Source organism: Heptranchias perlo, chromosome 1, assembly GCF_035084215.1.
Source record: "Heptranchias perlo isolate sHepPer1 chromosome 1, sHepPer1.hap1, whole genome shotgun sequence".
NCBI lineage: Eukaryota > Metazoa > Chordata > Chondrichthyes > Hexanchiformes > Hexanchidae > Heptranchias > Heptranchias perlo.
Genome location: NC_090325.1, coordinates 56,538,818 through 56,556,367, shown reverse-complemented (window position 1 = coordinate 56,556,367; position 17,550 = coordinate 56,538,818). Strand labels below are relative to the sequence as shown.

Here is a 17,550-nt window from a genome sequence, read left to right as displayed (position 1 = left end):
ATAGGAAGACATTAGTAAACTTGCAGAATGGACGTGTAATTGACAAATTAATTTCAATGTAGATAAGTGTGAGGTGGTACATTTTGGTAGGAAGAATAAGGAGGCCACATACTGCTCGGAAAATAAGAGTCTAAATGGGGTACAGGAGCAGAGGGATCTGGGGGTACAGATACACAAATCATTAAAAGTAGCGACACAGGTTAATAAGGCCATAAAAAAGGCAAACCAAGTACTGGGGTTCATTTCCAGAAGGATAGAATTGAAAAGCAAAGAAGTTATGTTAAACTTGTATAGAACCTTGGTTGGATCACTCTAGTTCTGGTCTCCATATTATAAAAAGGATATAGAGGCACTGGAGAAGGTACAAAAAAGATTTACTAGGATGATAACCAGAACTGAGAGGTTATACCTATCAGGAAAGGTTGAACATGCTGGGGCTCTTTTCTCTAGAAAAGGGAAGACTGAGGGGTGACCTGATAGAGGTCTTTAAGATTATGAACGGGTTTGATAGGGTAGACATAGAGTAGACGTTTCCACTTGCGGGGCAGACCAGGACTAGGGGCCATAAAAATAAGATAGTCACTAATAAATCAAATAGGAATTCAGGGGAAACTTCTTTACCCAGAGAGTGGTTAGAATGTGGAACTCACTACCACAAGGAGTAGTTGAGGCGACTAGGATAGATGCATTTAAAGGTAAGCTAAATAAACACATGAGGGAGAAAGGAATAGAAGGATTTGTTGATAGGGTTAGTTGAAGGAGGGTGGGAGGAGGCTCGTGTGGAGCATAACCATCGACTTGGACCTGTTGGGCCGAATGGCCTGTTTTTGTGCTGTACATTCTATGTAATTCTATGTAAATGTGGTAGCCAAATTGGATACCGGAAGGTCCCACAGATAGCAACGAGATACATGATCAGTCAATTTGTGTTGGAGATGTTGACTAAAGCATAAATGTTGATCAAAACTCTATGAGAACTCCCCAGCTCTTTGAATGGTGCAAAAGAATCCCCAGTCAGACCAGGCCTCGGTTTAATGTCTCATGCAAAAGTCAACACCTCCTAAAATATAGCACTGCAGTATCAGCCTAGATTATATGTTCAAGTCTCTGGAGTGGGGCTTGAACCCACAACCTTCTGACTCAATGTTACCACTGGGTCAAGCTGACACATAAAGGAAAAAACTGAAATACAAGAAAATAGTTTGGAGATTGCTTGCAAAGTGTGTTACCTGGGATACTTGCAGTGATGGTGTAAAACAATGGGGTTGAATTTCCACGGGGATTCTCCCGATTGTTCACCGTAACTTCGGCAGAAACCCTGGAGAAACGGCATAACCAGTTGTTTATGCTGTTGATCTGGGGTTTCAGCCAAAATTAACGTGGACAATCGGGAGAACCCCCATGGAAAATACTCGTGACTGTTTTTTATACTTGTCTATGTGGGGTTTCCCCTGAAAATATTGACACAGTACCACTCCCTCAATTTCTACCCAAAGGAAAATGATGCCATCGTTGAAGATTATTTTTTAATATACAACAATAGAAACAACTTGTTAGTAAATAATGGGTAGAAGAGACAGGTCCCAAAGTTTGAAGGTTATGAGTGCAATGAGCAGCTTGCCTAAAAGAGATAGTTAAAATAACACGATTGGTATTAATATCATATATCTAGGTAAAAACATTTTGGGGTTTAATTCCCCCTGTGCACTCTTTTAACAGAGTTGTTAATACATTTATTTTGAATGGGTTTTGGACTACTAAATTAAAGGACAGAGGAAGTTGAGACAAACCCCTTAAGCACGACACTAAAAATAATAGAGAACATTAAATACCTAGAAGATTAGAAGAAAAACTTGGGTGGGGGGGGGGAAGATAAGTCAAAACAATTTGAGAAGAGATTTTATACATCTCAATTCATGGAGAAAATAGGGATTAGTAATGGAAAAAATGAAAAAAACTTGAGTGATTAAATTTTTAATAAACCAATTAGACCAGATGGAATGCTTTTGAAGAAAACTTGACAAAATGAAGGCAGCAGAAGGAAGAACTATGGTTGAAATGTGTTGTTGCTCATTAAATACAGGAAAAACACCAGAGGATTAGAAAATATTTTTTTTAAAGAAGGTCAGATACATAATCCTGTGAATTATAAGTCAGCTAGCATGACATGGAAAAACACTGAAGTCAATTACAAAGGAAGCAATTCAAGCATATTGAGCAAGAATAAAGGGAATAACCCCAAGCCAACATGGGGATTATGAAAGGTAGGTCATGCCTAACAAATTTATTGCTAAGGCATTAGTTCTTCTGGAAAATCCAGACTGATGCTACACTATAAAGCCACATTACGCATACAAGGAGCTCACCAATAGATCCAAACAGTGGAAATGTATTTTAAACATTCCAAATGTTCTTTCTGTCACTAACTTTGTGCTTTATTAGCCTTACTGTAGCTACGCTCTGCAGGACTTTGTGGGCTGTGTAATGGAGTTATCAGCGATGACATAACCATGATCTCTTAGAATCCATCCATTCAGTCTGTCATATCTCTTGAACATTCTGGGCAGAGTGGAATGGGACAGAGTGAAGGAGTCAAGTGTTGACCCTGAGTAGTTGGCATATACATGGGTTATGACATTTTGTTCATTACAAACCACCTGCATGCTCATATTTTTCCACAGTAATAACACATCCATAATGAATAATCACACAATGACTAAATCATCAGTTATGCCAATTATTAAGAGTCAGACTAAAATAAGCCAAACTACAAAATTGTTTTTTTTCTATTTACATAGACATGTGTAGATGTACCTACTTCTTCATATGTATAGCTGACTGAACTCGTAACCATAGAGATACTTTAACCTTTTGTGATGGTGTAGTCAACTGTACATATGTCAGCTCTTTTCTAGAGTAATCTGAAACTAATTCCACTGTCCTATTTATCTCTTCCCTTAAAAGATGCAATATCCTCAACCTCAACTCTGGCAAAGCATTCCAGGCTCTGATAATTCTGTGCACAAAGAAATTTCTCCTAACCTCTCTTTTCTTAAATCTCTTAATGCCAATTTTAAGTTAATGACTTCTCGTCATTGATCAACCAGAGAAAATAGTTATTCCTATTCACCCCATCAAAACTCTTCATAATTTTAAAACATCTCCTTAGTCTTCTCTGTTCCAGTGGAAATAGTCCCAAGACTCATGTCTCTCCTTGAATCTATAATTTCTCATCCCTAATATTAATGGTTATGGGATAAAGCCTTTATTGAGTAGCTATCTGTTGCTCTTCAACTTCAGAGATGCAGAAGTACTAAGAAGCACTCATCAACAGTGCACCTGTGACCTCTTGATATGTAACAAGAAAATGAGGTCTTATGGTGTGGGGGGAGAAATAGGAAGATGGATTAAAAATTGACTAAGAGACTATAAACATTAAATGTAGAAAGAACCAATGGTGTTCAGCAATGGGGTGATCTTCACATCTACTGGTAATGCAGTTACAACGAAGAAGGTGATTCCAGGACTACTTGCAACTGATCAATATAGCCCCTACTTTCCTCATGGACTCCTGCTTTAACTCTGGAACCCACCAGAAATCAGCAAGGTCCTGCTGTTTCCAGGGGCCTTGTAAGAGACAGAGCTTCCACTGCTTCTTACAAGGCAAATCAGGTTGGGTTGGCAGACATGGGGACTCCTTACTTCCCCGGCTCAGTTCGGATTCGACGTCGGACTGGAGGTTGATATGCAAGTGAGATGAGGCGTTCCTACCCCCAAATGGGCAGCAGTGGACCCCATCGGGAGTGGGGTCCAAGCCAGAGAAGCATCCTGGACTTTTGAAAAAAAGGCAATTATATTTTTATATTAAATAAGTTTGGATTTGTCCTTTTGAATGGGGTACAGATTCACAAATCATTAGAAGTAGCAACACAGGTTAACGACGCCATAAAAAAGGCAAACAAAGCACTGGGGATTATTTTTAGAGGAATAGAATTGAAAAGCATCGAAGTTATGTCAAATTTCTATAGAACCTTGATTAGACCACACTTGGAGTACTGTGCACAGTTCTGGTCTCCATGTTACAAAAAGTATATAGATGCACTGGAGAAGGTGCAAAAAAATTTACAAGGGTGATACCAAAACTGAGGGATTCTAACTATCAGGAAAGACTGAACAGGCTAGGGATTTTTTCACTATAAAAGAGAATTCTGAGGGGTGACCTAACAGGTCTTTAAAATTATGAAGGGGTCTGATAGGGTAGATGTAGAGAAGATGTTTCCATTTGTGGGGGAGTCCAAAACTATGGGTCATAAATATAAGATAGTCACTAATAAACCCAATAAGGAATTCAGGAGAAACTTCTTTATCCAGAGAGCGATTAGAATGTGGAATTTGCTACCACATGGAGTACTTCAGGCAAATAGCATAGATGCATTTAAGGGGAAGCTAGATAAGTACACGAGGGAGAAAGGAATAGGAGTTTATGCTGATAGGGTTAGATGAAGGAGGGTAGGAGGAGGCTCGTGTGGAGCATCAACACCCGCATAGACCAGTTGGACTGGTAGAACTTACAGCACAGAAACAGTCAATGTACAACGAATGGAGGGTGGACCCATTGGGTCTGGGGGCTGAGGCCTGGATAACCCTCATTCCCCAAAAGGCCTGTGCACAGTACTCCAAATACTAATTAAGTGCCCTCCCACCGTCTCTACAAACTCCAGTGGGGTCAGCACTGGAGAGCACCAGTGGAAACAACCAATGTAACAGCCAGGATTGTAGCCCATAAATGTCGCGGCTTAAGTCACTGCTAAGGCAAAAATGATGTACACGTGGGTTGCAAAATTCCTTGGAGGTTTGCTGCTATCACTTTATCCGGAGGCTGATGGAACCCATAGGAAAATGGCAGAGATCCAGTTTCTAAGAGTTTCTTGGTTTGCCACATAAGCTAGGTGTTCCCAATCCTGGGGCTGACAAGAGACCCAATGGCCCCGATATTTGCGGGAGGGCGGGGAGTGATCGGGGGCGCGTTTCTGCGGCCGTGAAAACCCAGAAATACCGGGACGGCAGAGTTCCTGCCAATTTTAATGAGAGGACCTCCTTAGAATTTTTTTACTCCGTTTCCCGCCCGGCAGCAGGCCAGATTGAGAGGCTGGTCAGCTGCCTGGCAGGAAAGCCTGCTGTAGAAGACATCAGCCGGTGACCGCTGGTGACGATCCCCGCAATCGAGAAAATCGGGGGTTGGTGGGGCTCGTACTGCGGCAGCGAGGAGGGAGGGAGGGAGGGAAGAGATTGTGGGAGGGAGCAATCAAGATCGTGGGGGGAGGTCGGCAGATCGCGGGGGGGAGGTCGGCAGATCGCGGGGGGGAGGTCGGCAGATCGCGGGGGGGGAGGTCGGCAGATCGCGGGGGGGGGAGGTCGGCAGATCGCGGGGGGGGAGGTCGGCAGATCGCGGGGGGGCGGGTCGGCAGATCGCGGGGGGCGGGTCGGCAGATCGCGGGGGGGGGGGGGGTCGCAGCAGAAGGGCCGGGTGGAAGCACTCCTGCTCCTTCTGGCCCCCATGCAGTTTTGGAAAAGCACTTACCTGCTGGATCCGGCAGTTCCCGCCTCCCTTCAGCTGCCGGGTTTCCTGAGCCATGGAAAACCCGGCCCACAGCCGTTAAATTCAAATGGGTGCCAAAATCTGAGGAACACAGCTCATTTAAATATTAAAATCACTGACCTGCCTCTCCAGAGCAGGTTACTCGGCTGCCCCCAAACCTGCTGCGGTAAAACCAGAATGAAGACACATTCGTGGCAGGATTCACATTTTAAACGCTAATTCCCAATGTTTCTGTGACGGCTGCTTCACCAAGTGAGTGGAGGTGTGCCACCAAGGGTGTATATGGGCCCCACCAGTGAGCTCCAGGCCAGGCATATTTTATGTTCTATTTTGCCAGATCAGCCGAGGGGAACACAGCTTGGTTTCAAGGGGCTTGGCTAACTAGGGGTAGGCAAATGGTATAGTTTCTGTTGGTTGTAGAAGTTTGGAACTCTCTTCCGCAAACGGCAATTGATACTAGCTCAATTGCTAAATTTAAATCTGAGATAGATAGCTTTTTGGCAACCAAAGGTATTAAGGGATATGGGCCAAAGGCAGGTATATGGAGTTAGATCACAGATCAGCCTTGATCTTATCAAATGGCGCAGCAGGCACGAGGGGCTGAATGGCCTACTCCTGTTCCTATGTTCCTATGTATGAGGCAGACAGGTGGGTGCCAGTCATGCCCAAAGTGTCGCAGGCACCCATCTACCCCATGCTATTGAGGTGCCCTCCCAATGATCCTGCAAACTCTGGAGGACACCACCAGGCGCAATTTGGTACAACTACTGGGATAGTGTCCCATGGATTTTCGGCCCCTTGGTACTTCTCGTAATGTACTGGGTTGTATTAACAAAGGGTTAGAATGTAAATCACAAGAGGCAAAGCTAGATTTTTATTGATAAATTCTCTTAAAACATAATGATTCACTCCCCAGATCTTCATTCTCTTTGGATCTACTGGAGAGTTTCTATCAAGTGAGACATTGCTGCAACTCATTCATGTGGCAAACTGCACCTGTCAGTTCAAATAATATTGTAGCGTACTTCAACTGTGACATCGCGTGCATGGATTAAGCTGGGACTTTGTGTGAAAAATTGTAGGTTACAAACAGAGGAAATTTTGGGATTAGAAAAAGGTAATTTTGGTAAATGAACCTCCCTCTTTTTTGTTCATTGCAGCCCTTCTCACCATATTTCTCTATCTTTGGATACAAATCTAGCTGTCTGTTGAATTCACTGACACTATTTGTTTGAATGACATTCTCTGTAACTTATCCCATATATTTATTACCCTTTCGGTGTCAGCGTTGCCTCAGTAGTAGCACTCTCGCCTCCGAGTTCAAGTCCCACTCCATAGACTTGAGCACAAAATCTAGTCTGACTCTTCAGTGAAGAACTGACGGAGTGTTGCACTGTTGGAAGTGCTGTCTTTCGAATGAGATGTTAAACCGAGGCCCCGTCTGACCTCTCAGGTAGATATGAAAGATCCGATGGCACTATTTCCAAGAAGAGCAGTGGAGTATTCCCCGGCGCCCTGGCCAATATTTATCCCTCAACCAACGTTACTAAAAAATAGATTATCTGGTCATTGCTGTTTGAGGGATCTTGCTGTGCGCAAATTGGCTGCCACATTTCCTCCACTGCAACAGTGAGGCATTTCAAAAATACTTCATTGGCTGTAAAGCGCTTTGGAACATCCTGAGGTTGTGAAAGCTATTATATAAATGCAAGTCATTGAGGCGAATAGCATAGGTGCTTTTAAAGGGAAGCTAGATAAGTACATGAGGGAGAAAGGAATAGAAGGATATGTTGATAGGGTGAGATGAAGTAAATAGAATGGGAGGAGGCTCGTGAGGAGCATAAACACCAACCGAATGGCCTGTTTCTCTGCTGTAAATTCTATGTAAGTGCTTTCTTTCTTTGAGTGAAATTGATTTCCCCAAATTTATTCCTAATTTTCAAATGATGTCACCCTGAGTTTGAATTATTAATCGGTATGTACAATAGGGGTGATCAGTGGAAACCGGGTAGGTGGGCAGTTAAAATCTACTGTGGGAGTCAACTGCTGATGTTCCACACTGATCCCGTAGGCCATGATTTTAACGTGCAGGTGAGAGGGACACCCACTGAAAACCAGTGGGGTCCTTCCGTAAATATGCAAATTGGGCTTCGATTAGGATTCAGGCCGTGATGACAAAATCATATTTTAACTATGAACCTGAGCAGGAAGAGCAGTTGGGGCCAGAAGAGGATCAAAAAGGTAAGTCTTTTAAATTTAAAAAAAAACTTTTCTGTTCTTCCAAGCCCCACAAGGAAAATTGAGACAACCCCTGTTTTGGGCTTCCTCCTCCGATTGACTTAACTGAGTGCCAGGAACCGTTCCTTTGATCCTAAGCAGCTCGATGCTTCCACCTTCGGCGGGAGACTGGCCGGGGGCAAGCAGATGAGGCCTGGGAGTTACAATCGCCCAATAAATAGGCTGCCGAGGTCAGGATGGTTTGCTACACGTCTTGGCCCCCACCCACCTGATTTCCACTCTGAGCTAAAATGTGGGACTAATTTGCCTGGATCAACTTTATCAATCCCCTTAAAGATTTTGGTCATCTTGAAGTTTCCCCTCTTCCAACAACAACTGGACAAATCCAAATTTATTAACCTATTCTCACAACTTAGATTCCTCAGATCTCCTCAGACCTGGGGGAAGACTTTTGGTTTGGCACCGAACTGGCAAAATATAGGTGATGCGTCTGCGGTGTCCTCCCAGTGTGGCAGTCGGGAGGCCCGAACAATTTGTTGGCAAGATACGGGCACCGAATGATTCCCAGGGCAGAAAATTGATCAGCTGTAGCAAGTAGCCGTTCGGCAGCGAGGGGGGGGGTGGGTGGGGTAGCCAATGCCGAGTGGAAGTGGGGGGGAGGGGAGGGAGAATGGGAGCTGGAAGAATGGGCTGGAAGATTCTCGTGGGGCCCGGGGCAGCACTCTTGTTTCTCCTGGCCCCACAAGAACCTTAAAGACAAACGCTCAAAAAACGTACCTTTTTGGAGAAGCCACCAGTAAGGGTCTTTAAGGATCGTTGGTTAAGCCTCTCGACGCGTGGATGAAATGGGACTGACATGCGCCATGCATGTTCAGCCCATTTCTCTTTGAAAGTTGCAGTAGGGGGGTCATACAATGGGCTTAGGACTCTGACTGCGTAGCTAAATAGCCTCCCGCCTGTTTTGGGTAGGAGTGATCAAAAGTTGAGTCAGGGACAAATGGGTGCATAAGGTCCCTACCAGACTTTAAACTGCCATTCGTCTGTTTTGCAGGTGAGAAACATGTGACGACCAGTTGAAAATCTTTCATTGGTGCCTTATGCTACACCTTCTTAAGGCCATTGGGATTAATTTTCCTGGCCCACCCCCAGCTCAATTTGGTGGGCTGGGCCATTAACACGACCTGGTTGCATCTCGGTGCAGGGCCATCTCTGTCAAGTGCCAGGAAAAGAGGAATACAGTTGCTGGACTGCCTACCAGCGTCAGATCGTTCTGGCTGCTAGTGGAGAACAGCAGGTAATAGGCCCCAAGGCCTGACGATCTGGTGGGTCACCGTCAAAAACGATGTCCATTTACCTTTAAAGTCCTCTTCAGTTTGTTGCCGGGCCCTTTCAGACTCTCTGATCTGATGAGGGTCTTGGTGCAAGAGTGACTGACAGCTTCTTGGGGCACCCCTTCATGTGGGAGCCTCTGGGATGCAATGGAGGGAAAATAAGGCAGGAAGACCAGAAACATCCCCCTTCCTGATCATTTAAATAAGTAAGTTGGGTCTGCACCCACTGTAGAAGAAGGCCCTGATCCACCCCTTAGTAGTCCCAGAAATTTTCAGTCAACGTAAAGTGCTTGAAGCAAAAGTCAAGTAAAACGAGCCCATAATATCCTTGTGTTACGGTGACCAATTCTGCACATTGTACTCCAAATGGGCTCTAACTAGTACTAACAATAACAATATCAGCTCTTTTCATTTGTACTCTGTGGGGACATGGAAACTATTAGTTTGGGAGTTTCCTCCCTTGACCATGCCTCCCTGAAAAAGGTGACCATGACTGGGTGGACAGAGGGTCCAGCAAATCAGGGTTTTGGCTTAATTTCTGGCTCTTCCACCTCACTCCTTTTGGACATACAGCAGTTGTGTGCCAGGAGGGCTGTGGATTTTCAGCCCCTTTGAGTTCTTAACCACTTTGAATTCTCAATTCATGCAACTTTAAAAACATGTATATTTATTAATAAGCAGTAACACAGAACAATTAATTAAGATATTTTAGTTTCAAATACTGGAAGATATACGAATGCTGAATATAGATTATGTGCTTCAACTATTCGGAATGTAAAAATAGATTGTTCCACATACCACACTATTGACATGACAATCACAGGTAGGAGCAGCCACCAATACCAATCTCCTTTGTTAGAAAACACAGCCATCAGAAGGCCGACCAAGATGCCATTGTAACCATGAAGTCCTGCTGCAATTTCAGATCTGAAAAGAATACAGCAACATAATTTATGCTAACATTTCGTAACCCAACAATTTTCTAACTATAATAAAAACAGGAAATGCTGGAAATACTCAGCAAGTCAGGCAGCATCTGTGGAGAAAGAAACAGAGTTAACATTTCAGGTCAATGACCCTTCGTCAGAACTGGAAGAAGTTGAAGATTAAGTAGTTTTTAAGCAAGTACAGAGCCAGGGAAAGTGCAGGGGGAGGGGGAAGGGGAGGGGAGGGGAGGAAAGAACAAAAGGGAAGGTCTCTGATAGGGGTGGAGGGCAGGAGTGATTAAATGACAAAAGAGATGATGGTGCAAGGCAAGGAGGGTGGCCTAAAGGAGCTGTAAATGGCCACAGCAGAACCATTACCAGCACCTGATGACTGAAAAAATGGGAGCAGTGGTTATGATCTGAAATTATTGAAATCAGTGTTGAGTCCAGAAGGTTGTAAAGTGCCTAAACGAAAGATGAGGTGCTGTTCCTCGAGCTTCCATTGAGCTTCACTGGAACAGTGTAAAAGGTCGAGGACAGAGAGGTCAGAGTGGGAGTGGGAATTAAAATGGCAAGCGACCGGCAGGTCAGGGTCACGCTTGCGGACTGAGCGGAGGTGTTCAGCAAAGCAATCACCCAATCTGCGTTTGGTCTCCCCATTGTAGTGGAGACCACATCGTGAGCAGTGAATACAGTATACTAAATTGAAACCGCTGTTTCACCTGGAAGGAGTGTTTGGGGCCCGGGACGGTGGGAAGGGAGGAGGTGAAAGGGCAGGTGTTACATCTCCTGCGCTTGCACGGGAAAGTGCTGTGGGGAGGAAAGAGTGTGTTGGGGGTGATGGAAGAGTGGACCAGGGTGTCCCGGAGGGAGCAGTCCCTTCGGAATGCTGAAAGGAGAGGGGAGGGGAAGATGTGTTTGGTGGTGGGATCGCTGGAGGTGGCGGAAATGGTGGAGGATCATACATTGAATGTGGAGGCTGGTGGGGTGGAAGGTGAGGACAAGGGGGACCCTACCATGGTTCTGGGAGGGAGGAGAAGGGGTGAGGGCAGAAATGCGGGAAATAAGACAGACACGGTTGAAGACCCTGTCAACTACGTGGAGGGGAATCCTCAGTTGAGGAAAAAGGAGGATATATCGGAAGCACTGGTGAGGAAGGTGGCATCGTCAGATCAGATGCGACAGAGACAGAGATACTGGGAGAAGGGAATAGAGTCCTTACAGGAAGTGGGGTGGGAGGAAGCTAATTATGTTTAACTATGTTTCCTAACTATGTTTCAGGAAAGCAATTAATCTTTTTATTAGATTTTTAGGGTGATTGCTTCATCCCAATGAGTCAGGGCACTGATGCAGGAACAGGCTGTACTAGAGGAAGTTTGGCCTTCTAGTCAGTGGAATCATATTCAAATCATAGCAGTTGGCCATAAATAATTATGGTCCACCGTCTGCTGGAAACCTAATTGAGAGTGTATAGAGAACTCTTTTTAAGATCCAATGAAAATTCAAAACAGTGCCTCATTCCACATATGATTATCTTTTGCAGAAAATTGCTCAATAAGCTGTCAAAATAAAACAATCTGGACGAAACCATGAGGGTTAAATTTGATAACTCCCAAATCCGGGAGCGGGGGTCATGTTGCGTGATTAACCTGCGCCCGGTCGTTGAGATGCAGGCAGCACGTGAGATTCGTGCTGCCTGGTCATTTACCTTAAAACTGTGAGAAGCCAGGCCTAGTTGCGCTGTTAAGTGGCTGCTCACCAGCAGGGGGGGGGCCCAATATCGCGCGACTGGCTAGCACTACGTAAAGGCAGCCTGCACCCCTTATTTGCAAAATATAAGATACGGGTCCGCATGGAGTCTGAACGGAGATCAGACATCGCACACGTAAAACTCAGATGCAGGTCCTGTCCCTGTGTTTAAAAACTGTTGAGTTATGTTGAGACGTTGAATAAAGGTTGCACACTACTAAATCCCACATCCTCCAATCTGCACACCAGACCACACCAATCTGCCGATTTGAGTTTGTACCAGGCCTGCAAGAGAGCGTGCACCAAGGTTCTCTGATGATGCACCAGAGGCCTTGGTGCAAGAGGTGGACAGAAGGAGGGGCATCCTGTATCTGCAGGAGGCATGAGGCCCTCCAGACATCTGCTTAAGAGGCAGTGGGAGGCAGTAGGGGACAAAGTCAATGCCAGGCGCATAGCACCATGAACATGGATGCAGTGCAGGAAGAAGTTCAATGCTTTGACACGAGTGGTCAAGGTGAGTGAGGTCAAGTGGCATCTTCTACCAACTACACCACTAGCCGCATCCACTGCTCCACGCACTACACCACCCATCATCCACATACCAACAAACTCTTTCAATCAATACTCAACTCTTCCAATCAGATGCTTCCTCTCACCCTCACACAGTACCATTGTTGCAAGCTGCACACCCAAAACTCACAGGTCACACACAATGGCAGCTATTCAACCATGACAGGCACATCACCCAAACATCCTGCAGGACACTCACCAACACACGTCCCACTTTCTTGCAGGCGAAGGTGGCATATTGCAGGAGGCAGCAAGTGACAGTGGCTCCATGGAACATGAACCTGCTGTCTTCTCTCAGGATGACAACATTCCTATCCCACCCCTGCCACTCTACCAGTGCCCTTGCTGTTGCCTGTCAGCTAGCCAGTCTGTCTACACCCTGTAGAGTATTGAAACTTTATTATAGGACAATAGGAACAGGAGTAGGCCATTTAGCCCCTGGAGCCTGTTCCACCATTCAATGAGATCATGGTTAATCTGTGACCTAACTCCATATACCCACCTTAGCCCTTTATCCCTTTATACCTTTGGTCATCAAAAATCTATCAATCTCAGATTTAAAAATTAACAACTGAGCTAGCATCAACTGCCATTTGCAGAAGAGTGTTCCAAACTTCTACCACCCTTTGCTTGTAGAAGCTTTTCCTCCTGCAAGTCCTGGCTCTAATTTTTAGGCTATGTCCCCTAGTCCCAGTATTCAAGTATAGGAACCGGCATCTCCACATCAAGTATAGGAGACCTCCAAAAACAGGTACAAATGCATCAGCAGCCAGAAGCAATAATCCAGCAACGAACCTGTAAATCCTGCATCATCCCTTTAAATACCCCTTGTGGAGGGTCCTTCATGCTGTTTACAACCTGTTCAACTGTGCGAGGTTAAGACAGTGTGTTGGCTGGAACGTTGAGTTCCAAAATCGTATTTGTCCCTTCAGCGCTGCACACTGATCTACCGCATATTCTCCCAACTTTATATGCTGCCGGCGTTAGTTATCTGTGTGTGTGCAAACACTTTTACCAAGATGGTGTCCGGTGCACGTTACGCTAGAAGTGTGTGCGCGCATTCCGGATGCCATTTTGGAGGCAACAAAAGGGGCACTATGCGGCCCAATTTACAGCCCCATGCTTCTTAATATTGCAAAAATTAAAAGCTGGGGATTCAGCTTCCTCTGAATATTTATGTAAATGTTCACTTTTCCTGTTCAAGCCACACTTCCTTACTTCACAAACTAGGTTACACAATAATAGTTTAACAACTTGCACTTTTATGGTCCCTTTAACATAATGAAATATCGCAAGGTACTTTAAAGAGGGTATTGTGAGGGACCCAAGCAGCAAGATGGAGATAATGAGGGTAAGTGGCCAAAAGTATGTTTGAAGGGGTAAATTTTAATGAGGCTTTTGAAGGCTGACAGGGAGGTAAAGTAGTATAGTGATATCGTACTTGACTAGCCACCCCATATGTTGTGAGTTTAAATCCTACCACGGTAAGCTGTGAAACTGAATTCAATAAAGCTGGTAATTTGTGGGCTACTACCAGAACAAAATAACTATGAAAGCTGCCCTTTTGTTAAAAAAAAGCCCAACTGTTTTCATTCATGTCTTTCAGGGAAATGAAACTGCCACCACTACCTGGTCTGGCTTATATGCGATTCTCAATAACCTTTAAGTGGCTTAGTAAAACATTCAGTTGTACAAAACAATCATTATGAAGCACCATCACCGCAAAGACTACTGTGGATTAAGGTCAATTCTTGGTCTCCTCCGATTCCTCGTCTATATGCTGCCCCTCAGCGGCATCATCTGAAGATATGACGCTAAGTTCCACACATATGCTGATGACACTCTACCACTCCACCACCTCTCTTGACTCCTCCACTGCCTCTATGTTATCAGGCTCCTTGTCTGACGTCCAATCCTGGATCCGCAATTTCCTCCAATTATATATTGTGAAGACCGAAGCCATTGTCTTCGGCCCCTACCACAAACTCCATTCCCTTGCCACTGATTTTATCCCCCCCACCTCCCCACCCCCACCCTGGCCATTGTTTCAGGCTGAACCAGAGTGTTTGCAACCCAAGCTAAATGAGTGCTCCTGCTGGCCCAACAAGAAAACCTTGGGCCTCTGCCCCGGACTTCCCCACTGCCCCCCCTCACTCCTCTAGCTGCAATTGGCCTGGATGCCCCTCCTACCTGACTTACTTTGCTGGGGACTATTCCCTTGGATCAACAGTGGCATCTAGCTCCCGGCACTGGCCATATCATCACTCCTGCCGGTTTTGTGTGGAACACAGATCTGCTGCCTCCAATACTTCAGAAACTCCAACTTATCCTTTCCATAATAATTATGTTTGCCCACCACTTCTGTCATCACCAATCTACACTGGCACCCTGTCCCCCAAAGTTTTAAATTTAAATTCCTCATTCTCCTCTTAAATTTCTCTATGGTTTTGCCCCACCCCATCTCTGCAATCTTCTCCAGCCGTGTATCCATCCCCAGAGTCCTCTAACTCCAGTCTTTTGTGTGACCCACCCTCTCTTTGCCTTACCTTTGGTGGCTGTGCCTTCAGCTGCCGAGGTCACATTCTCTGGAATTCTCTCCTTAAACCCCTCCCCCTCTCTACCTCCTCTCCTCCTTTAAGACCCTCCTTAAAGCCTATTTCAACTTTTACTCACTCCCTTAATCTCTCCTTCTTTAGCTCAGTGTTGATTTTCCTCACACCTTTGTGAAATACTTTGGGATGTTTTTCTATGTTAAAGGCACTACAATAAATGCAAGTTGTTGTTGTTCATGGACCTTCTGAATAGAGTTCGTGGGACTAAAATACGTCAGTAGGTGGGAACATTTCAGCAATCTTCCAGAGTGACTCGATATTGTTCTCAATTGTCAAATTTATCATTTAATAAAACTACAAAATATAGCCTTCATGATTTTAGAATGAGAAATATTAGGGATTAGATTTTCCCATGGCCACTGATGACTATGTTAATAGGCTAAACACTACCTCCCAATATAAACACCAGTCCAATATATAAAGTGGATTATTGTGGAATTATATAGTGTACAAACATTAAAAGCATTTCAATGCCTTTTTAAAAAACAATGTTAAAAATCCAATGTGTATTACCACAGCACATTTACCTGTTCTGACTGAGCAAAAGTGCGGCCAGAGTTGAGAACACTGTTCCCACGAAGCCATTCAGTGCCCACCATGGATTCTGCACAATCAGCCCGGCCAAAATAATAAGCCCGCTCAATGAATTGTTGACAAACATCACCTGAGCAGTTCCACGCAAGATCCAGTCAATAAATTGAAAGATGATGTTCTGCTCTGCAATGTTTTTAGAAAAAAAATATAGAGCATCCATTATGTGTGTTTCTAATGCAGCACAGTAAACATCTGTTACATTCACTTTTGTGCACATAAACAACCTATATACCAATGCTTCAAGTATAATGTTAAATTGCAATCCAAAATGGGCATGTTTGCTACTATTTGAAAGCATTGCAAATTGGAAGTAAACAAAACCAACCTGGTGGTTTCATTTTTAGTATAGACTAAATACGGAGACCCAGAGTTTCTGCTAGATTCCGTTGGCTTTTTCAGCGCAATCCGGCGGAATCAGCGCAAAACATTGTGGAATTTCGAATTATGCCGGGCCTAATTTGCATCCAGCGTAATTCGAGTTTCCGCGATCTTTTGCACTGGCTATAAAAAAAATTGCTGAAACTAGCCCCATCCTCAAAACTGACCACGCCCCCGCCCCCCCCCCCCCCGCTCAAAAACGAGGATGGTGAGTTTCTGTCAATTGCGCCCGCCGAGGGTTTTAAAATTAAGCTGGTTTTCTTAGGCACGAGGGCACTAGTAGGCACGGTTTAAACATTTTTAAATAGTAAAAAATATAATTTTACTAAAAAAACTGACTAATGTACACCAATAAAAGGAGGAAATGCTTCAATATGGTTTTATTGAATCATTTTCAGTGAGTTTACATCAGGCAGTCGACTGGACACCTTTATTAAAAATCCTTATTTTCTGTGATCGACCCATTTTCAGCTGTATTAATAAAACTGCACCAGGTTACCAATCCTAAATACATCTCTTAAATGCATCAATGAATATTTTTAATTGCAAAAAAAACGATTATCCTATGTTAAGCTGCCAAATTGTGCTGATTCATGGCAGATTTTACGTTTGTGATTATGTTAATGCATTTTAGCGGAAACTTAGTGTAACTTGGCATAAAATGCGTCAGCGCAAATTTTGGCCGCAATTTGCACCCAAATGCCGATTGCCCAAAGTGGAAACCCGAGGCCACAGCTCCCATCATTTGAAGTGATTGCTATTGTGAATTTTGCCACTGAGCAGTCAAAATAAAATGGGTGCTGCCAAACCCTCCTGCTCCTCCTTGTAGAATCATAGAATGGTTACAACTCGGAAAGAGGTCTTCGGTCTGTCAAGTCTGTGCCAGCTCTCTGCAAGAGCAATCCAGCTAGTCGCATTACCCCGCCCTTTCCCCGTAGGCCTGCAAATTTTTTCCCTTCAAGTACTTATCCAATTCCCTTTTGAAAGCCATGATTGAATCTGCTTCCACCATCCCCTCAGTCAGTGCATTCCAGATCACAACCATTCACTGTGTAAAAAAGTTTTTTCTCATATCGCCTTTGGTTCTTTTGCCAATCACCTTGAATCTATGTCCTCTGGTTCTTGACCTTTCTGCCAACGGGAACAGTTTCTCTCTATCTACTCTGACTAGACCCTTCATGATTTTGAATACCTCTATCAGATCTCCTCTCAACTTTCTCTGCTCTGAGGAGAACAACCCCAGCTTCTCCAATCTATCCATGTAACTGAAGTCCCTCATCCCTGGAATCATTCTAGTAAATCTCTTCTGCACCCTCTCTAAAGCCTTCACATCCTTCTTAAAGTTGGTGCCCAGAACTGAACACAATACTCCAGTTGTGGCCGAACCAGTGTTTTATAAAGGTTCATCATAACCTCCTTGCTTTTGTACCCTGTGCCTCTATTTATAAAGCTCAGGGTCCCGTATGCTTTCTGAACCGCTTTCTCAACCCGCTCTGCCACCTTCAACGATTTGTGCACACATACCCCCAGATATCTCTGTTGCTGCACCCCTT

At 44.5% G+C, this 17,550-nt stretch overlaps 1 protein-coding gene across 1 annotated transcript in view; it reads right to left on the bottom strand.

Annotated features, from left to right (window-relative positions):
• LOC137322263 (urea transporter 2-like) overlaps window positions 1-17,550 on the bottom strand; it is a 77,611-nt gene that overhangs the window by 38,261 nt on the left and 21,800 nt on the right. Inside the window, exons 3-4 of the mRNA XM_067985335.1 lie at window positions 15,553-15,742; window positions 9,967-10,095 (exon numbers count right to left, since the gene is read on the bottom strand). Of these exons, the coding sequence (XP_067841436.1) occupies window positions 9,967-10,095; window positions 15,553-15,742 (319 nt within the window). The remainder of the gene's footprint in view (window positions 1-9,966; window positions 10,096-15,552; window positions 15,743-17,550) is intronic.